Here is a 23,090-nt window from a genome sequence, read left to right as displayed (position 1 = left end):
TTCGTATTTTGTAAACAATCCAATAGTCTCACAATCTCTCAGAATTTGATATTCAATAAGAAAGTACTTTGGGTGGCACTTTGAATCTCTTCGTGCCCCTCTAATCGCAAATCATTTATTTGCTCCTTCTCTCTCTGATAGAAAGTTTTGTGAGAGGTACAATAAAGGAATTCACTCTTATCGGGACCTTTTTATTATGGATAAATTCCCATCATTCCAACAATTACAAACTAAATTTTATCTATCTCACTAACATCATTTTAGGTATTTGCAGCTGCGAGATTTTGTCAGAGAAAACACCAAATACTTCCCTAACATACCAGATAGTACACCAATGGATACTATATTCTTACTGAATCCATTGACAAAAGGAGGAATCTCGACTCTCTACAATGCACTTTCATGTTTGAATGGTGTCACCTCCTTAGATCATTTGAAAATAGTCTGGATAAATGACCTGGGAACAATCATAACCGATGAACTTTGGACAGGAGCTTTGAAACGGGTGCACTCCTCTTCAGTCTGTGCAAGACATGGGCTCTTGCAGTTTAAAGTACTTCATCGATTACATTTATCAAAGATAAAGCTCTGTAGAATGTATCCAAATATAAATCCTGCATGTAACAGATGCGTTCAATCACCAGCCTCGTTAGCCCATATGTTCTGGCACTGTCCGAGAATAGTTATATACTGGCAAAAGATTTTCCAATCTTTCTCGGAAATCTTAGAAAGAGTGATGGATCCTAACCCACTGACAGCTATCTTTGGAGTTGATTTTACTGAACTGGAAGCAGGCTCGACCCCGACTCACTCTGCCCTTTTGAAAGATATTATGCAACATCGACAGTTAGAAAAAAATTAATTCTCATTGATATGGTGTGAAGATAAATTCCATCAATTCTGGAACCCTTTTATAGATTACTTCAACAGAAGTAAACCAACACTTCCTGCAAATTAACTTGATGTTAATATTAAGACAGCACTGGACTACTCAATATCCTCTTTAATTTCTGTTGCTTATCATGGGTATCTTTTTTTTGTTTTTGTCTTCTTTAGAGTAAATATATGTGTCATTGATATATATATCGGTATGTCAAATATGTCAAAACCCAATAAAGAGTGTTAAAAAAATAACTCGGTGAAGGCAGACTTCCCTCTCCAGTTTGCTTAAGTCAGCCGGTATGTGTCCCAAAAATAGTAGCTGTTAGGTAAATATCCACAGCAGGTGGACTGCAAGTCCCATCACTTCAATCAGACGTCCACCCAATTTAATATCAGCTCCGTAAATTTTTCATTCTCACTATATCCAGTGAATGGCAAACGTAGCAAATAAGATGTAAACTAGCTGCAGCTTCTGTTCAACCTTCCTTCTCTATTCCTCCTTTGCCTCTCTCAGCCGGATCTTGACTTCCTTCAGTGTGTGCTTCAGCTCTTTTCTGTCACCATCCTTGAATGCCCTCTTCTTCCTGTTAAGGATGTCCTTGACATCACTGGTGAGCCAGGGCTTGTTGTTTGGGAAGCAGCGTACAGTTTTAATGGGAACCACAATATCCATACAGAAGTTCAGGTAGTCAGTAGTGCAGTGGCTGACCCCCTCGATGTCCTCATCATGTGTGTACTGCACAGCGAGTGCAGTTCAAAATAACCAAAAGAAATTAGAATAAAAAATAAAAATAAACCATCTAAAACGACACCACATGTACGGAGCTCCTGGATCAGCTGCTCGCGCCGGCGCCGGAAGAGATCATGTCTGAATATTGATAAGTATTGATGACTATTCTGTGACTGACTGAAAGCCAGTGTAAAGATTTTAAAACTGGTGTGATGTGTTCAGATCTCTTAGTCCTAGTTAAAACTCTAGCGGCAGCGTTGTGGATGAGCTGCAGATGTTTAATGCTCTTTTTGGGAAGTCCAGTTAAAAGACTATTGCAATAATCGAGTCTACTGGAGATGAATGCATGGATGAGTTTCTCCTGGTCTTTGTGGGAGAGAAAACCTTTAAATCTGTTGATGTTTCTGAGTTGGTAAAAAGCTGCCTTGGTGACAGCTTTGATGTGGCTGCTGAAAGTCAGATCTGAGTCTATCAACACTCCAAGGTTACGAACTTGGCCAGTGATTGTAACATCTGCTAGGCTGCAGTCATCTGTTGACAGAGACACAGTTTTGGGACCAGTTCGTGACTGCTTTTCATGAAAACCCAGATTTGAGCAAAACTGAGAAGTTCACTTACCTGAAGTCTTACCCCGCCGGACCAGCTGCACATGCTATTGCCGGGATGCAGGTAACTGACACAAACTATGTCTACTAACGCCGTAGACATGCTTAAACAAAGATTTGGCAGAAAAGAGCTAATTATGAGTGCACACATGTCTAAGTTGCTGAATCTGAGCCCAGTAAAATGGTCCTCAGCTGTTGTTGCTTTGAGACAACTTTTTGATGATGTGGAAGTGCAGATAAGAAGCCTAGAAGCTTTAAGTGTGGGGCTTTATTGTGCTCCATTCTCCTCCAAATGATTCCAGATGATCTTGCTCTTGAGTACACCCGTAAAACAGATATAGGGCAAGAGTGGAAGGTTTAAGGTCTTGTTAGCTTTTTACAACAAGAAGTTGAAAAGCGGGAGCGTGCTGCATATTTAAGGAACCCAAGAGATATAAAAGATGTACATGCCGCTCAGAAACAACATTACAAGCCAGATTCAAGCAGAGAAAAGTGGAAAAGAGCTAATGTGCCATCAGCTTCAGCCCTCCATACTGGCAGTTCTAATACACCACGCATATTCTGCAACAGTACCAGCCATAGGTCAGAACAGTGCACTGAAGACATAGTCACGAGCAGGAAGGAAAAGTTAAAGAAAATGGGAAGGTGTTTCATATGCCTAAAACTGTGAAATGGAAAATGTGAGAAACAAAGGTCAGAAAATTGAGATCGAAGCTGTTCAAACACCACAGCTTTGTACTGCAGTCATGAAAGTTCCCAGTGAGCACATTCAACACTAGACTAGACTCTCAGATGCTTAGTGGCTATTGAAACCAGATTTGGCTGGACCGGTTGTGATGTCCAGTATGAATGAAGCAACATGTCTGCACATTGGAGTCAGTGACAACCTAGTGGATATTTCAAACCAACTGAGAGCATTTTGGGAAATAGAGTCACTGGGCATTTCCACCAAAGGAGAAGATACACCGGACGATAAGAAAGCCATTGACAGCTTTGACGGGTCAGTCAAATTCATTAATGACAGATATGAAGTAGCATTGCCATGGCGACAAGACACGTCCAAACTTTCTGATGACAAGAAGGTTGCACAGAAAAGATTGGAAATGCTAAAAAGAAAACTGAAATATGACGTGTCTCTGTACAAAAGATACAATGATGTAATAGTGGATTATACAGAAAAGGGAATTTGCGAGGAAGTGCCTGAGGGCAGCCATTCAGGGACTATTGATGTGACTTACTTACCTCATCACGCAGTGATCAGAGAGGACAATGTAACTACCAATCTGAGAAGTGTGTTTGATGCTTCATCACATGAAGGAGGTTGCTCCTCTTTAAATGACTGTTTGTTATCTGGCCCAAACCTAAATGCTGACCAAATGAGCATTTTGATCAGATTTAGACAAAATCCTGTAGCTTTCACTGCAGACATCACAAAGGCATTCCTGCAGATTTCTAATACTGAATAGGACAGAGATGATGTGAGGTTTTTGTGGCTTACAGGGCCCCCAGATGCAGAGAGCACAACCACATGCGTGAGGATGACACGTGTTGCATTTGGAGTAACTTCAAGTCCTTTCTTATTTGCTGCCACAATCAGACATCATTTGGAGAAATATCAAGCTGACCAACCAGAAACAGTACAAATGATGAGAGACTCGCTTTATGTGGATGATCTGATTGCTAGCTCAAGTAATGCAGAAGAGGCCTACACACTTACCACAGGGGCAAGAGATATACTGGCTGCTGCCAACATGAACCTGTGTAAGTGGACAACAAACTCACAAGAACTAAAAACCAACTGGTCAAACAGTCCCCTTGAAATCACACAAGAAACAGAGACACATGGAAGTGTGCTAAAAGTTCTTGGTTTGGTGTGGAGACCGGAAACGGACGACTTTACATTTGACTTTAACCACTTGATGAACATTATAAAGGGAAAAGAGAATACAAAGAGGAGTGTTTTGAGATCATCTGCCAGAATATTTGATCCTATAGGATTCCTAACGCCATTTACCGCCCAAGTTAAGTGTCTGTTTCAGGAAATGTGGCGACGTGGTCCAAGCTGGGATGATGAACTGCCTCCCAATCTTTCCCAAGCGTGGCAGCAGTGGTGCATGAAGCTTCCCCAGATCCACCAAGTAGTCATTCCAAGGTGGTATGGAACAGAAAAACTGTCCGATAAATCAGAAGTTCTCCATGTTTTCACAGATACCAGTGAAAAGGTGCAGATGGTGCAGTTGCATATTTGCAAGGACAAACAGCAGAAGGAGAAACTGTAACTGCACTTGTTGCTTCCAAATCCAGAGTGGCTTCAATCAAGACTAATAGGAGCTTTGATCGGAGCAAGGCTGGCAAATAGCCTTTTAAAGGCGTTCTCGTGACTGTATTTGAGTGCTGTGATGCCCTGTACTCAGCTGTGAGCAGGCTGCAGATACAGCACCCAAACGCCCTCTTGCTCGTCTCAGGCGACTTTAAATATGCCTCACTTTCCTCCACTTTGCCCAGTTTCACCCAATACGTCACCTGCCATACCAGAGACAATGAAATACTGGATCTATTTTATGCCAACACCAAGGAGGCATATAACTCAACACCACTCCCTCCCCTGGGGAAATCAGACCACAACCTGGTTCATCTCTGCGCTGTGTACAAACCCCTCATGCACAGGTAACCAGCCATGACTCGCAAGGTGGTCTGAGGAGACTGAAGAGGCTCTGAGGGACTGTTTTGAATCAACTATGTTGGAGGAACAGTGATCCTTATGGGAAGGACATTGACACTCTCACTCACTGCATCACAAACTATGTCAATTTCTGCGTGGAGAACACGGTACCCACCAGGACTGTAAGGTGTTTGTCCAATAATAAACCCTGGATTAATCCAGACCTAAAGGCTCTTCTTAAGGAGAAAAATAGGGCCTTTCAGTGTGAAAATAAGGAACGGCTGAAGACTGTGCATAAGACGCTCAGGAAAGAAATGGAGGATCAGCTGCAGCAGAACAATATCAGCGGGGTCTGGAGAAGCTTGAAGATCATCTCAGGATAAAGAGAACCAGATTCCAAGGCTGAGGGGGATCAGAATTGGTTGAATGATCTGAAACTATTCAAACAGACATCTAACCCTCCCCCAGCCCAGTCTTCACTGCTACAGCCCCCTTCGTCAACACACCCTGTATTTCCTCCCTCCACCTCCTCCATCGCAGCCAGCCACCACTGTCTCCACTGCCTCCACTTCTACCCCTGGTGGGATCATCCATGGATCCATTGCAGTTTGCCTACCAGCCTGGCATCGGGGTGGATGACGCCGTCATCTTCCTTAGTCACGGAGCTCTCTCCCACCTTGAAAAGCCTGGAAGCACTGTGAGGATCACATTCTTTGACTTCTCCAGTGTTTTCAACACCATCCAGCCTCTGCTTCTGAGGGACAAGCTGGAGCTATCAGGCATCGATCATCAATGATGGACAATGTCTCCCACCCCATGCAGGACACCATCAGTGCACTAAGCAACTCCTTAACCCCAAGTGTGTGAAGGTAGAGATATTGTAGGTCCTCCCTTCCTGCTGCTGTCAGACTGCTTAACAATCAATCAAATGGTGTAATATAAGATAAAATGTGCAATAATTTATATGCAATAACAACAATTCCACTGTGTAATTCACTAGCCCATTGTTGATACTATCTGCTGTTGTGTGTTTCTATTGTTTTTCTTTATCTTTGTCTTTCTCCTGGGCTAAGGATCTTTCTTGCTGCTGTAACAATGTGAATTTCCCCATTGTGGGACAATAAAGGGAAATCTAATTTAATCTAAATAAGGTAATCTTTTGGATCTTTTGAAGAACTATAGATGCCTGGATGTTCACCTGCACAAATGTCTGAACTGGAAATGCAACACTGTGGCTGTGTACAAGAAGGGACATATTAGTATCTACTTCTTGAGGAAGCTTTCAATGTTCGCAGCAAGATGTTGCATATCTTCTATCAATTTGTGGTGGAGAGTGCAATCTGCCTTACATCCATCTGTTGGGGCTGCTGCATCAGATTTAGGGACCCAAAGAAACTGAACAATCTGATAAAGAAGCTTTGCTCTGTGCTCAAAACTGCTTTGGAGCCCCCGGAGCAGAGTGTGCATAGAAGAATGCTTGACAACTTACTAAACATAATGGACAACTGGATAGTGATGTCCTATATGTACCAGTATTTTATTCAAACTGGCTTAATGTTCAGTTTCCATTCCCTGTTATATGTATGGTGTCACAAGCACGGTATGTTATTATATCTAATTTTTACATATAAGGACTGTAATCAAATCAAATTTGAACTCTGCATCATTACATTTAGAGCGACAAAATGACCTCTCTCACTTACATTCACATTGATTGTTGTGTTGCACCTCTTGCTGTGGTTTTGTTGGGTAAATAGACTTGAGAGGCAAGCATCAGGACACTTGCAGGGCTGTACTGGTGTTGCTCTTCCACGGAATTTAGCAACAGTCGCTATATGTCAGGGTGGTTGCTTTTTTTGGAAAGTAAAGTGGTTAGGTTGGCAACAATGAGGATAAGTTGTAAGTGCAGATCAGCTAGTTGTGAACAAACACAGATGGAAAGACTAGAGCATGATTGTGCTGCCTTTAAAAATACACACAGGCAGCAATTCAGGGATTACAGACAGCATTATGTTACATCAGTATAAATGGTACTTTTGATTTCACACCTAAGTTGATTTGCTCTGCTGTATCAAAGAACAGTACAGGAGATTATTCCCGTCTAAAGCAATAATGCTACACAGTCCATTTGTTATGATAACTAATGACAAATCACAAATTTTTGGTTCTTTATTCACTATTACCTTTATTCTTCATCACTATCATTTTTGGGATTCATCTTTTCTTAATTTCTAAATTATTAAAACAAGCAGATTGGCTAAGAAAACAAGATAGAGATATAATCTTTTTTTTTTTTTAAATTGATGACAAAATATGAGAACCTCATACTCGTAGCTGGCCCCACATTCACTTACTATCTTGAAAATTTACAATAAGACATGAAACAAGGAAGAATTCAACAAGAATTCAGCATAAGCTTAAATAGATCATACAGTAATACGCAGGCATTTTTTGCTCATGGAGGTCAATAATACATTTTGTTGAATTTTAAACCAAAACAAATTTAATACAACTGCTACAGTAATCAAAGCCAGGTTCAAAAACTGACATGTGAAATTTCTCACTGCTCTGAATTTTACATGTCACATTTACAGTTTTATTTATTTGTTTCATTCCCTTGCCAAGGTGCAAGCTTAGGTAAATGTGAGTTTTTGTTGATGTGTGACAGAGACTACCAATGAAATATTGTGAAACTTGATGAAGCAAAAAAATGTCTCGACAACTTTATTTGATATTAAAAAAAAAAGGGCCTTGGTGAAGATTTTTTTTTCTTTAAGTGTCTGTCTACTTAATATCATTATTTTCATATAGGTTCAGTCTGCAATTAGTATAACTGGTGTTGTTTCATACATCTGTTACACAGCCTTTAAGATGTATGATTGAATCAGATTCTATATTACATGTGCGTGATCTACTTTCCTCTCTCAGCTTGTTGTTCCCATTTTGTTTTGAAAAGCAGGACTCTGAAAGTTTTGTGTCTCTGGCTTTTTCTGCAGTGCTAACATCTGTCAACTAACATAGCATCACCTCATCCTATGAAAGTACATACAACTAAGGAAAGCTCTGTTCTGTTTTTTCCTGCTTCATCTGCCCCTTCTCTTTTTTCCTTCCACCCCTTTTCCTTCTCCCTCTTTTGACCTGCTGTATTTCCCTCCCGTGTGCACAATGGCTGCTTCCTTCCTGCCATCTTTCCTAAATTCTGTCCCCTTTGTCCTGTCTTATCCATTACCCTAATTTTTTTTCAATTGGCGGGGTTTATATTCAGCCTTTGAAAGCACACTCTGCACTCCCTCATCTCAGGAGTGCGACAGGATATCCTCCACACCTCTGTCTCCATCTACACCCATTTACCCAGCTCCTGGGACATCACCCCTCTCCTCCACAGCACCCCCAACCCCACCACTCAGACATTCGGCTTCCCGATTTGCTACTTCACTCAGTTCTGCCTTTCACCCTGTCATGCCTCACTATGCTACGGTTCCAAGGCGACAGCAGGCCTTCCCACAAGCTCCAACTCTCGCTCCAGATCCCACACCCACTCCTGCTACTCAACCCAAGTCTGTGGTCTGGTCAGCATGTAACTTTACCCCCTTGCCCCCCTCACCACCTGTCATGATAAGCAGCCCACCAGGGAAGGCCACAGGTCCACGGCCTCTCATCCCCATTGCTACAACCTCTCTTAGCCAAAAGCCCCCCTCACCATCACCCAACGGACCACCCATGTTCCCTGCACCTTCTCCTGTCACCATCCCACACAGCCATATCCCTCTTGGCAATACTTGCCCAACCCCCCCCCCACCGCCCACCCCTCCCCCACTCCCCTCACCCATAGCTACCCCTCCGTCTTCCTTTTCTGTCTTGTCTCTCCCCTCCTCATCCCAGGCTCCTGGTGTCCCCTCTCCCTTCACAGCGTCCCCTGCTGCTGCCACCATCACCTCTGCTGAGCATCTTTCCTTCCCTATGGGTCTGGGCTGGACAGGGGAACTGGACACGGCTACAGGTCCAGAGCCCCACCTAGCCCAGGGGGCCTTCTACTGTGAGCCCCAGGGTAAGGCCTCCAGTCTGGATTCTACTCTCTCTTTTTTACATTTAAAAGACTCTCCCTCCTCCTTCCAATGCCTCTGACTCACACAGTAACATGGAAATATGGATTAGATTAGTTACTTTTCCAATGAACTGGCAGAACAAAAAGTGAGTAACACAGCTGTATATTCAAGGTGTCTGTAACCTTACTAATGATTTTCTGACATTCAAAAGATCTTCTCGCACATAATCACTGTTCCACCACAGTACTATCTACTTCCCTCTGTCTATGTCCATGTACTTGTAGTCATAAATATCTGTCTGACTGCAGAATATTAAACATCTATGGTGGTATAAGACCAATGCATTTGCTCAGTCTCTTGGGTTATTTAATCAAGAGTTATTTAGATCTTCAATCAATTTTTAGTCACTTATGCTCCACTATCATGCTGATTCTTTGATATACATGTATTAGGAGCACACATAACACAGGCTGGCATAAAGCTTTCACAATAGGGCAGCCATGTTGGCTGGAGTAACTGTCAGCAAAGAAAAGCTGAAGGGTTAAAAACAACAAAGGGATTTTAAGCAGATAATACGTGAAAAGTCTTGACATTTCTAAAGTGTGACATTTCTAATAGTGAAAATTTAGCAGAAAGAAACTTGCCGAAATCCTGCCGAAAGCAGTGAAGGTGAAAATAAACTAGTGGAATAATTTAAACCTTTTGAAAAAAAATGCAGAAGTCTTTGTTGAAGAACTTGAAAGGTTACAAACAGTAGAAAGATTTAAAGGATTGAAAATCTTTGTGGAAAAATGTGCAGTTAGTTATGTTAAATGTTGCTAAAAAAGTTGAAAAATGTGAAATATTAGTAGAAAGTCATTTGCTGCAGTTTCAAAGGGCCTGACATGTATTTTTGAAAGGGCCTGGAGCAAGATGAAGGCAGAGAAGTACAGCAAAGAGAAGAAAAATGCTAAACTAAAAGGGAAAAAAATCAGAAAGATGACAAACAATGCAGGAAAATGTGAATATTTAGTGTGAATATTGTGCTGTGATGGCTGAGAGACAGATAACATCATGTTACATTGCATTAGGAGCACATATAACACAGACTGGCATAAAGCTTTTACAATAGGGCAGCCATCTTTAGTCTGGCCTCATCATTAGTGTCTGTGGGCAACAGCTGCGTGTGTATGACAGGAGACAAAGTGCCCTCACTTTGTCCCCTTAAAATCTGAGGGTTTTAATTATGAAGCACAAGTCTGGAACAAATGGTCGCTGTTCGAAAAGTAGAAGTCGTATCCCAATAATTCTTGCACCGTGAGCGCCAGAAGGGATGGGGGAAGCCAGATGATTTTATTCTGCTCTTGTGTAAGGTTTGTTTTTATGGCAGTTTTAAAATGAGTCTTTCACACTGATTTCATTGCTCGGCCTGTTTATAATGGAAAAGTATGGGAGCTGGAGTGCGCCTCTCTGCGCTTAGAGGTAATCTGTGAGGCCAAGCTCAGTGAGAGTGACTTTAGGTGAAAGAGGATATGGCAGATATTTTGGACGTGAGAGGCATTTGTTTGAGGAAGTTTTTTTTAATCATTTTAAAGTGGGAGTTAGAGTGTGAGCTGCATGAGACGAGGTCCTCTGGCTCCATAAAACGTAAACTGCCGTTGTGTCAAAGCTGTATAAGCTATCGACAAGCCCTTTACCACAGTTAAAGTTGAGTCTTCCCTGTCACATACAAACTTTGAATGATGTGTTTGGGATACCGTATGGTATGAGTTATGAGCTCGTTGAGCCCCAAACTGCCCCAAACTGCATAAAACTGCATAAAAATCAAGAAGGAGAAAAATGTTTCATGTTTTTGAAACTGTCATATTTCAAAATTGGCTTAATATTTGAAAAAGCTGAATCATTACGTAATAGCTGAATGTCTTGTGACTTGTTTAAAGTTGAATGGTGTGTCTTGCTGAATGTATGCTCAACTAGTTAGGTTGGAAAGAGGAGTAAGTTTTTGAAGATTTGAAGTCCGCTTCCATTCATTTGAATGAGGACAAAATTTTAATAAAAGTTTAATATTTTAGAAAGTATAAAAATTATAATCGCCAAAAGTCATAGCATAAATCTCCTGAAGGAGCTTTGATTTTTGATACCAAAATGGTTGAAATCGGTTAAAGTATGCAGGACTAGTTAAACGGCAAAAAACGTACGGAAGAACTAAGATGTTGGAATAACTAGAAAAAAAGCTGTTCCTGAGAAACAGCAGTGAGAATGCTTTTTAAGTTGAATGGGATTAGTTGACCATGCTCAAAAAGCTGAATCTAGTGAAAATTTAGCATAAATCAAGTGAGTAATAGTTAAAATGGCTTCAGTGTAATATACAGCAGGGAGTGGAAGAGTGATGTCATCAGTGATAGGAATGTTTGTAATCAGCTGCGGCTTAACGAGCTCTCTCCCTGTATAACCTGCAGAAATTGCTTTTTTGGATACTATGACCTCCTGTGAGAAAACTGGAAGAGCGAGGAAAATAATTTGAAGACCGTAAGAAGCAGAAGGTTTGGAGGAACGCGGCAATGTAGATTTTATTTCAATGGAGTGAAAAATATTTAAACGGCAGCGAGTTGAACACAGTTGAACCTCTGTCTCTGGCGTCAGACCAAATTTCCATTGGAGTTAGTGAGAGAAATTGAAAGGTTTCTCATATTAGCTGAAATTCAGCTATGAGCCTTGAAGCCAGAGTAAATGTGAGCTCTTTAGTAGTTACATCACCTGAAAGAGGACAAGTGTACCTACATTTTAAGGTATAATTTGTTTGTCTGAGTCAAACAGTATTAAAGTTAGAGGAATTTGTTTGAATATCAGAAAAAGTTAAAATGATCGGTGTGACTCTAATCTTCTCATTCATAAAAATCAAGAAGGAGCAATAATGTTCATGTTTTTTAAACTGTCATATTTCAAAATTGGCTTAATATTTAAAAAAGCTGAATCATTTGGTAATAGCTGAATGTCTTGTGAACATTTTAAAGTTTGAATGGTGTCTCCAGCTGAATGTATGTTGAACTAGTTAGGTTGGAAAGAGGAGGAAGTTTTAGAAGAGTTGAAAGAACATTTGAATTAAAAGTTAAATAGTTTAAAAAGTATAAACGATATCAACACCAAAAGTCATAGGATAAATCTCCCGAAGGAGCTGAACGTTCTGATACCAAAATGGTTGAAATCGGTGAAAGATTGCAGGAGTAGTTAAGTGCCAAAAAAGATAAACAGGAAAACAATAGTGAGAAAGCCTTAATGCAAGAAGCTTGGCAGTCGTCAGAATGAGAGACAAAGGGCTGCAGCTGCAGGGAGTCTTCATACACATGAGCTGAGCTGTTTCTGTGAGGAGATGCTTTGTTTTAGTTCAGGCAATAACTGAAGGTCATCAACTATTCTTAAAAGAAATCTGAAACTTTCTCATGTATTGAGCTAAGACAATGGATATAGTAATTTTCCATTACATGATGCTTATATGTTGTGGCATTTATAATAACTTTTATTTTATGTCGAATGGTGCTCATACATACAGGTATAGACTGTCTCAGCACAGATGCCTGTGTGTGCTGAAGAACACTCTTTTGTTGCACATGTGGCACCTTACTGACTGAGCAACTCAACATAAATGGACATAACTGGGCAGACTTAAATAGAGGGGGAAACAGTTTTCTTCATGATTTTTGGCATTTACTACTTCAGTACTGTGTGAAAACATAGGAAACAATTTAATGTCCTGAGTATATATAATGCTTTCAGTTACTTTACTCTTATCCTGAGAAAGTCGTCGATGTTTACCTTTTGAAGGATTAATTAAACTTGAAAGACTTATTGCAGAGTTAAAGGCAACAGTTTGACAATGTCAACGATGCACTCAAATTTAAAATAGGAAAGAGACAGACATTTATTGAGCCATCAATTATCGGCTAGCTATATCAGGATCCTAACATAATCTTTTGTCATTCTATGAATAAGGGCTTCTGTCTCTTTTTGATCATTAGTCATTGCTGTAGATTTATACAACATTTGCATGTTTTTAGTTTCATTCCTAGTGTTGGTGGCTTGTCTTGGCTCCTTTTATTAGAACATCAAAGAACATCATTGTTCACAATGTGAAAAATAACAATGCAGAACAGCTGTAGCTGACAAATACTAGAAAATTGTTTTAAATACAGTCCATTCACAGTCAACCTTGAAAGCAATGTTGAACATGAAACATCCCACTGTTTCATATGGCCAAAACAGGAGTTTATGTGTAATGGTGTCCTGATAAATGACAATTTGAATTTAATTTTCCTATCCCGTGTCTTTACCCATCCCCTACCATTTATTCTCTCACCCTAGGAAATGTGGTGCAAACCCTGGGGTTAAACACCGCTATCCCACCTCCACCTCCACCCCTACCACCCGGCCTCACTATGACATTTGCAACTGCCAACCAGACCATCACCCCCATCATACCAGCCAGCCAACCTCCTCTACCCCCACCTCCTCCACTGCCTCCAGCACTGACTCCAAGCGGGACCCCCCCCCCCTCCACCAGTTCCACCTCCTCCCCTTGGAGCCCCACCACTGCACCCAGCGCCTCCTCTTCCTGCTGGACAGTTCCCTCTTGCAGAGGACCGCCCACTCTCAGGCTTGGCTGCCGCCCTTGCTGGAGCCAAGTTGCGCAAAGTGCCACGTGTGAGTGGCTCACTGGCTTGCTGGCTATTTGAGAACTTGATAACCCATGACTGCCCATATATATATCTCTTCCAAAATGAACTGTTTGAAATACAGTATTTGAAAAAAACACAGTAGTTAGGATTTATTTGCTAGTTAAATGGACTTGTATAGCGCTTTTCTAGTCTAACTGACCACTCAAAGCGCTTCACTTCTTCTTAACTACGTGCTTTTTCTAATCATTCACACACACATTCATACCCCCAATGATACACTGGGAGGCAACGTGGGGTTCAGTGTCTTGCCCAAGGACGCTTCGACATGTAGCCCAGGGAAGCCAGAGTCGAACCACCGACCTTCCGATTGGTGGGCAACTGCTCTTCCTCCTGAGCTACAGCCGCCCCATTATGCCTACACATGAGTTTCCTTTTCTAGCTTTGCATTGTTGGTTTTCAGTGAGGTACTTTTACATAAACTGTCTACAGTCATGGCAGAAATTATTGGCACCCCTGGAGTTTTTCCAGAAAATGCACCATTTCTCCTAGACTATTATTGTAATTACAAATATTTTAGTATACACGTTTATTTCCTTTATGTGCACGAAACACAAAAAAAAGATAAAAGCCAAATTTGACATAATTTCACACAGAACTCCAAAAACGGGTCAGACAAAATTATAGGCACCTTTTCAAAATTGTTGTTGGTTCAAAGATGTTTTGCTGCCTCTGCCATGAAATCTGAAGACAACCAAAAGATTTTAAGATGCAATGTAGGGCGTAGTGTCAGAAAGTTGGGTCTGTGTCAGAGGTCATTGGTGTTCCAACAGGAAAATGACCCCAAACATACCCCTAATGGCACCCAGACATTGTTGACGACAAAGCGCTGGAGAGTTCTGAAGTGGCCAGCAATGACTCCAGGTCTAAATTTGATTGAGCACCTCTGGAGAGTTCTTGGATTTGGAAGAAGGCACCCTCAAATCTGAGAGACCTTGTCAGTTTGCTAAAGACGAGTGGTCAAAAATTCCAGTTCAGAGGTGTAGCAACCTTGTTGATGGTTTTAGGAAGCGGTTGGATTCAGTTATTTTTTCCAAAGAGTATACAACCAAATATTAAGTCAAGGGTGCCATTAATTTTTTCCACCCATTTTTGAGTTCTGTGTGAAATTATGGCTTATTTGTTTTTTGTGTTGTTCCAATGCACATAAAGAACATAAACATGCGTATACAAGAATATTTTTAATTGCAATAATCTTCTGGGAGAAATGCATTTTCTGGAAAAGTTCCAGGAGTGCCAATAATGTCGACCATGACTGTATATATACACACAGCTTTCACACAGGAACATCATATGGAATCCCATCCAATCACTTACATTGAAATATTCATACGTACAGAGGTTTTTTTCACATAACACTGAAAATGTCTGCCAATGACAAAATGTACAAAATGACAAAATACACAAATCAGCCACAAATTTGACAAAAAAACAAATAAAAAATTATTGTATCTTTATTTATTTATGGTTTTGCAGATATTAAATAAACAAACTCAATGAAAATTTGTTTTGAAATATTTCTCTTTGATTGTCCCTCCAGAGTGATGATGCAGGGACAGTTTTGGCTGCAGCCATAATGGGGGCTGCAGGGACCACAGTTGCTAAATCTGAAGCCAGGGGCAACGGGCCTCTGGCTGGAGGAGGAGGGCTAATGGAGGAAATGAGCGCGTTACTGGCCAGGAGGTATAGACACACCATGTATTACTATTGAAAGTAGTTGTGAATGAACTTGCCATTTCAAACCAAGTCTAGAGTTTCAGTGTGCTGAAACCGATGGATGGTAAAACCACTGTTCATGCTGAGGAGACAAACAATTTTTTTCTCATTGTGCCTGGGCTTTATATTTTCCAGGAGAAGAATTGCTGAGAAGGGTTCGTCACCTGAACCTGACCAGAGAACAGTAAGTATCACCTAGTTTGGCTTTATGTCTGTTTTATTGGAGTCTTGATTTTGGTCCACAATATCATTAAGTTTCTCCTCATTTCTGAAACACATGATAGCTCTTCTATGTGCCATGGTTTCCTTAGTGAAACCAATCTGTACATTCACTGTAGTCATGTCTTAAATGACTCCTTAGTCAGTCATCATCTATGTGACAGTGTAGACAACTTGGGAGGATGTTGTCTATTACATTAAAGTGTAAAAAATCTACTAATTTCTAAGTTTTAAGTTTCGGTTATCACATTAATACTTTTCAAGAATTGTCCTACATTTCTCATTGTTAGGTAATTACAAAACAACTTAATTGCTTTAACATTTATAAATAGGTGGACAGTGTTACATGGGCTAACGTTTGATCTGTTATTCATCATTTCACTGTGTTTTATGTATATGGCCATTTTAACATGATCTCAGAAGTTTGAAGGGACATTTGAAATAGAAAATGTTAGGTGTCTTTTAGGTGAAACTTAAAAGGTGAAACTGACTGTTGAGAGATCGAGACGTATTGCAATGATTAGGGTCTTTCAATAATTAGTCTATTCAGTTTGATAGCTGTCAGTTAAGTCTGTATTGAAACTAGTTTGATTGTCACCTTGACTATGACTCATCTTTGACTTTTCAAACCCCTTATTTGTTTGCCTAACAGGAGGAGGGTGATATAAACATTACCCCAAAAGTTTCAGCTTGTAGCACACCAGGTGAGTGTTGGTGTTTGAGGACACGCACAATACCCATATATGCTCCATTTGTAGTTACTACAGTTGTGTGAAATGTGTTTCTTTTATTGATTTTAACTCCTAAACATCATGATACTTGGAAAAAGTAGCAAGCAGCTAGGTTTCAATGAATGAACAAATCAATCAATCACTGCATTCATCCTGAGGCGAAATTTGAAAGACATAAGAAAAAGCAAATGTCAGCTTACCCACACAATAAGAAATACAAATATAAAGGAACATGAAAAAACATTTGACAGTTTTGTGCACCACTTTGGAAGTCCTATTTGTGTAACCTCTAAATTGCAGCTATTTGAGCTTAAAAAATGCAGTTTGTTTAAATAAAGACAAAAAAAAAAGCGCACTTGTTCAGTTAGTGCAGTTCATATTTTATTAGTGGGTGGTATACTGGATCAGGGTTGATGGGAGTTAAGAAGCTGAACCGCCATAGCTACAAAGGTAGCCCATCCCCACAGTGTCCTGTAGCCTGGACAATGAAGTCTGTGTCCTGAAGTGAGCTACTCATACAGAGGGAGCAGTATTTGTGAAGGATCTTTTATGTTTATGCATTTAGCAGACGCTTTTATCCAAAGCGACTTACAAATGAAGATATAACAAGCTACATGGTAAATGGACTTGTACTTGTATAGCGCTTTTCTAGTCTAACTGACCACTCAAAGCGCTTCACTACATGCCGCATTCACCCCACTCACACACATTCATACAGCACGTCTTAAGATACTTAACTACGTGCTTTTTCTAATCATTCATACACACATTCATACCCCAGTGATACACTGGGAGGCAACGTGGGGTTCAGTGTCTTGCCCAAGGACGCTTCGACATGTAGCCCGGGGAAGCCAGAGTCGAACCACCGACCTTCCGATTGGTGGGCGACTGCTCCTGAGCTACAGCTATATAGAAGGAACCCACTAGTCAGACTCTGTCAGAGGTGACAGAGTCGAGATAGAGTGATGGTGTCATGGAACGACATACGAACAGAGTTTGGATTGTCTCAAGTGTGTTGTAGGCACTGCTAGATGACAATCCTGCGACGACAGGAGGGACCGAGTTGTGACATAAGCCTTTGCAAGAGCATTCAAATAGATGGGAGCCATTCCATTAAGCACTTTGTAGGCTAAAATCAGTGAATTGAATTTGATGCGGTCGGCTAAGGGTAGCCAGTGGAGTTCAATGAACAGAGGGGTGACGTGTGCTCTTTTAGGCTGATCGAAGACCAGGTGGAGGTGATGGCTTTCATCCATGTTGATATGTCAGAGAGACAGTCTGAGATTTGTGCTGAGACTGTGTGGTCATCAGGTCAGAATGACAGATAGAGCTTGGTATCATCAGCATAACATTGGTTTGATAAGCCATGTGATCGGATGATCTGGCCCAGTGAGGTAGTGTATATGGGAAAGAGAAGAGGTCCCAGTACTGAACTTTGAACTTGGCGAGGTGGTGCGCTGCAGAAGTGAGAGAGAAAAAAGGATCCCTTCGATCAAACTCTTTTTGACAAGTGACCCTTGACCTCTTATCGATCAATCAAATTAATATGACAGGTGACCTGTTGTTTGACATAGATCAGCCATCTGTTGAGGAGGCCTTTAACATCTAAGGAAGGGGGAGTTTATGGCTAGGGTTAAGAATGATTACAGCTAAGGTCAGGAGGTTGTGAGAAATATATTAGTTGAATGTTTAAATAAGAGAAAGGGTTAGGGTTAATAGAAAAGGTTAAGTTGTAGAAGTGGTCAACATTTTAACAGCTTCAAAGACCGGTCCCTGTAAAGTAAAGATGAGAAAATAATTAGATGTGTGGGGGGTATTGTTCGACCCCAGGTTTGAGGGCCAATGGGTGGACAGGGGAGGGGTTTCGAGTAAAGGATAAAAACCCTGAGACAGTCAGTGTGTAGAGAACGACTTTGGGGTGAAAGATAGCTGATTCAAGATGCCCAGGACAAGAAGCAGAGTGAGTGTAGAGGAGAAATCTATGCAGGCACCGGAGAGGACGTGTGCTCTGCGGTCTCTCATTTGTGAGACTCCGGTAACGATATTTGAAGATCAGCCCTTGATACCAAATGCTCCCAAGAAAAGGATGGTGTTTCTGTGCAGAACGCAGCAACCGCCGCCCGTGTCTCTACAGGAAGAATGGTCACTGGAGCCTTATGGACTGCGGGGAAGATGGGGCTATGTGTTCATGTATGAAACAGGTGACCTCTGTCTGTATCAGCTTGAAGAGGGTGGTGAGAAGCCGGGACCTCTGACCACTGTGGGTATGCTAACTTCCAACGACTGGGGAGTGTTGAAACTAGCGATACCGCGTCATATAGAAGGAGGTAAGGGCTCGGCTGAGGAGGTGTTAACAGTGAAAGAAGAACCCGAAGAAATCCCAGCAGCGTCTGCAGCCAAACGTCCGAGACTGGAGAGTCCGAGACTAAAGAGTCCTCTGGATGATGCTGAGCTGGCCAAAACAAGGATGGTTTTCACTGCTGTGTGGCAATCGAAAACAGGCGTTACAGGCCGTTGGTTCTTCCGTGCAAGCCACCGGAAATCTAATGAGAATGAAGAGGGGGATCTTTTTTGTTCTTGAGTGTTATAACTCTGACTGTGGTGTGTTTAGGACGTTGTTAGCAATACCTCATGCAGCCTGGGTGGAGAAGATGAATGATATAGCGGATCGAGTTTCCATGCTGTTCCGCAGTTGCCAGAACTGGGGTGAGATTCTAGCAGTCAAGAAAACCCTGGCTGTGTAGACCTCCCTCCACTGAGCACCCTCGTCCTCAACCTCAATAACCACACCCCCTTCAGGTTTATAAGGACACACTCCAGCACAGGTCATACACCGATCAACACGAGGGACCGGATGAGAACTAGCGTCCAGAAGACATTGTGCGAGGAGATCACTGACAGCGATCTGAGGGGTTTTATATCACCCTGCCCTCCTACGCTAGTCTCAACGTCTTTAAGAATAATACCAGTTCCAGTTTCCGTGTGGATTTAGCCCAGCATATCGATTTGGAAGGTTCGTGGCAGGTTGCCTTGACGGAGATTTCTTATCCGTACACATGGCATAATGCCCCCAGGGACCAGGCTTTTTTTGAATGGAGGAAAGCAGGGCTGGAAAAGTTCTACCGCCAGAATATAGGATGCGGACATTTCAAGGATTTGAATCAGCTCAAAGCCGAGATTGAGGGTCACCTTAGAAAAATAGGTTCTGATATTTATTTAGTCGTGAACACGGTGGAAAATAGACTCATGAATCAGGAAGGTGCCCAGTACCACCTGCGTTTTTATCCACCACTGAGCTACATGCTAGGTGTGGAGCCTGGCAAATGGATCGTATTTGATAAAAGGAGTGCCCCTTACCCGATGGATTTAAAAGCAGGTTTCTACCAGCTTTACTGTTACAGCGATGTGGTTGCTCCTCAGATAGTCGGCGATGCTTATGCCCCGCTCTTGCGCATACTTTTAACCCAGTCAACTATCTACCTGTAGCAAAGAGGCATATTGAAAACATCCACATAGAGATTAAAACGGATCAAAACACTCCGGTACCGTGTGATTCTATCTCTCCCGATAAGCTCTGATCAGAAGTAAAAAAAAATATATATATATAAACGGGTTGATCACAGACTCATTAGTCACTATCAAGCAAACGTTCAGTCAGTGGTCACCTCAGTGTCTGTATCTGTGTCAGGAGGAGGATAACAAAACAAAGCAACATGGTTCAGATAAACATGAGGGATGGTCCTCACCGCTTCGTAAACTATTACCAGAACCAGGTCGGAGGTACCCTGCCTGGTTTTTATGGAGCACCTGTAATGTACGGTCGCGGAATAGGCTCTATATTTTCAAAATTATTTCGCTTCGTAGCCCCCCTAGTTAAAAAAGGTTTTGCTATAGCTAAGCCTCATCTGAAAACAGCAGCTACAAACATTGCCTCAGATGTCATAGGCAAAACCATGAGAAGGATCTCTGGTCCTGCAGAGACGGGAGGACAAGAAGGATCAGGTATTATGGTTCTGTCACGAAGACCAAGAAAGCGGCCGCCGGGTGAACGTGTGAGGGGGTCACAAATAGTGAGGCCGCTCAAAAGAAAGTAGTCAGTTGGAAGGATCAAGCCTAAAGGGAGGAAGTCTGCACGGAGCAGGGATATATTTCACTGAATCATAAATAGAGAGAGAAAGAGAGTAAAACGTGGCTCTTTTGCATCACAAATCCCCTGAGTGCACCCTGCCAGAACTGGACTTATTTTCAGTCCCTATGACCCAGCTTTCTATCGAGGATAAGATCTACACGGAAACGATGCCTCTATTACTGAGAATGGTCCGATTGAGTTTTTTATACCAGGAGATGGTGAAAAGTATCTGGATCTCAACGATACCTTGTTACATCTACGCGTGAAGATCACCAATGCAGACGGCACAAACTTGGCGAACGACGCACCTGTGGGTCTCATCAATTATTCTCTCAATACACTATTCAGTCAATGCGATGTTACTCTGGGTGATAGATTAATTTCACAGTCTAGTGCCACCCACCCATATAGAGCTATGATCGAGACTCTGCTAAACTTTTCTGAAGACGCGTTAAAGAGTCAGTTCAGCGCTGGTCTTTATTATAAAGATACAGCCGGCGCCTCTGTACAGCTAATTCCAGAGAAGTACACCTAATGGGCCCCCTCCATGGGGATATTTTTTTTCTGCGAAAGGCTCCTGCTGAACTCTGTGGATATGAGAGTTAAACTAACCAGAGCCAGTGAGGCTTTCTATCTCATGGGAACCAGAGACTCAACTTTCCGATTAATGATATTAGGCGCCTCTCTTTTTATCAAAAAAGTTTCCACACATCGGCCTTAATGAGAGGAAACGCTCTCTACCCACTGTCACGAGTGAATGTAAAAACATACTCCATCCCTGAAAATTCGAGGATATGTAATCAGGAGAATCTCTTTTTGGGAGCGATGCCTAAATATATTGTTTTAGGTATGGTGCACCACGAGGCATTCACAGGAAGAAGGGACTTGTCACCCTTCAACTTTAAACATATGGATATAGAGTATCTAGCTCTTTGTCAGGATGGTAAACAAGTTCCCGCCAAGGCGCTCCAGCCTCAGTTCAACCAAGGCATTTCAGTCTGGGAATTTTACAATTTGTTTACAGCGACCGGTCGTCATTTAAAAGATCTCCCTCTGAGTATCACACGTGAAGAATTTAACAACGGTTAGTCGCTGTTTATCTTTAATCTCAATCCTGGTGAGGATAGCAATGCCTTGTCACCTGTTTCTAATGGGAATTTAAGACTGGAGATGAGGTTTAGAGTACCGCTACCTCACACCACAACCCTCATTGTCTACGCATGTTACGATTCCATTTTGGAGATCAACTCGAGAAGACAGGTGCTGGTGGACTATTATCAAAAGAGTAAGCATGAATAACCACCAACTGGAGAGCCTGTTGCACCATCTACTGGGAGACCTATTTTGTGGCGTGTGGGCTAGTGACCAACTCCCCTTGCTGACACAGACGTTTACAAAGCCGGCTTACTTTATTGTGAACACACATCCTTCTCACATGCCTGGGGAGCACTGGCTAGCTCTGACTCTGGAGGAGAACGGTCAAGCCACCTTTTTCGACTCTTACGTGCTACTGCCAGATTTTTCTCACTACCCCTCAGACATTGTGTCATTTCTGAAAGACCGATCCCTGAAGATAACATACCATAATCGCCAACTTCAGAACACCTTGTCCACCGTGTGCGGTCAGCAATGCGTTTATTATCTCTATCACCGGGCGTGCGGAATGTCTCTGCAACAAGTATTATCCTCCTACAGTGACGATGTTCTTAAAAATGATGTGATGGTATCTAACTTTGTGAAAAAATATCAGAAATGCATCAGAAAGCAAAGTGCTACCTCATTTCATCACGGAGCCTATTCTTTAGAGATGTTCAAAGAGTGCTACAAATTGTGAATGCATGAAAGTGATGACTCTGTAGACTCTGAAAATTGGAATCAATAAAATTTTTTATTGAGAACAAATGACGGTATCATTTCATTCATTTCTTACAGAAATTTATGGTGAAAAGGTAACCCAGCGCGGAGGTTTTATCTTTTTATGCAAACTATGTTCATCTGCAGCCTTGTCTCGCTCACCATGTCCAGATCTTAAAAAATGTGGGGGGAGAGGGTTATCTTCTTCTTCGGTTTTACAGATGGTATTTTCTCCATTCCGCTCGGCTCTGTTTTGAGACGACGGTATTGTTCACGGGCTTGCGGATTATTCACAGAGGATAAAGGTATATTCAGTTCATTCAAGACATTGAGAAAACTTGTCCAGCCTGTTGGTTGCATGGTTTGGGCTTTTCTTTTAAAAGGGAGCAGAAGGTTTTTAAGTAAATCAACCAAATGTGATCCTCTCACAACCTGCCCCTGATAAATAAATTCTCCTCTGATGGTCCAGCCATTTCTCTCAGATAATTTCCTCAAGATGTATTCACCATTTCTTCGATCACGCTTTGGAAGGATTTTTAATACCTCACTCGCCGTTGCATCCAATTCTAGCTGATCGGGCTCGTGAACATGGTCCGTCTCACGGGAATCTGATTCAGGTATTGGCTTGATTAGGGTGAGGTATCTTTGCAGCAGGGCGTCGTATTTCTTAATATTTTCATAACAGGTCATTCCTGACTCGTCGAGTATCGCTCTCATTTTATTATCCAAATCATCCTCTGCCGTCTGTCTGATAGAAGTCTCTGACTGACTCAAGTGTTTGAACTGATGAGGTGAGATGAGAAACAT

The 23,090-nt window shown here is 41.8% G+C and overlaps 1 protein-coding gene across 1 annotated transcript in view; it reads left to right on the top strand.

Annotated features, from left to right (window-relative positions):
* The window catches only part of enah (ENAH actin regulator), a 165,789-nt gene that overhangs the window by 92,214 nt on the left and 50,485 nt on the right, over window positions 1-23,090 (top strand). Inside the window, 6 exon segments of the mRNA XM_072362611.1 lie at window positions 8,145-8,927; window positions 13,264-13,439; window positions 13,441-13,602; window positions 15,175-15,317; window positions 15,486-15,534; window positions 16,222-16,273. Coding sequence (XP_072218712.1) covers window positions 8,145-8,927; window positions 13,264-13,439; window positions 13,441-13,602; window positions 15,175-15,317; window positions 15,486-15,534; window positions 16,222-16,273 — 1,365 coding nt within the window.

The sequence above is a fragment of the Leuresthes tenuis genome, unplaced genomic scaffold (genome assembly GCF_036924035.1).
Source record: "Leuresthes tenuis unplaced genomic scaffold, fLeuTen1.0.hap1 SCAF_13, whole genome shotgun sequence".
Lineage (NCBI taxonomy): Eukaryota > Metazoa > Chordata > Actinopteri > Atheriniformes > Atherinopsidae > Leuresthes > Leuresthes tenuis.
The sequence above is the reverse complement of the archived record's forward strand: the minus strand, read 5'-3'. Positions and strand labels throughout refer to the sequence as shown.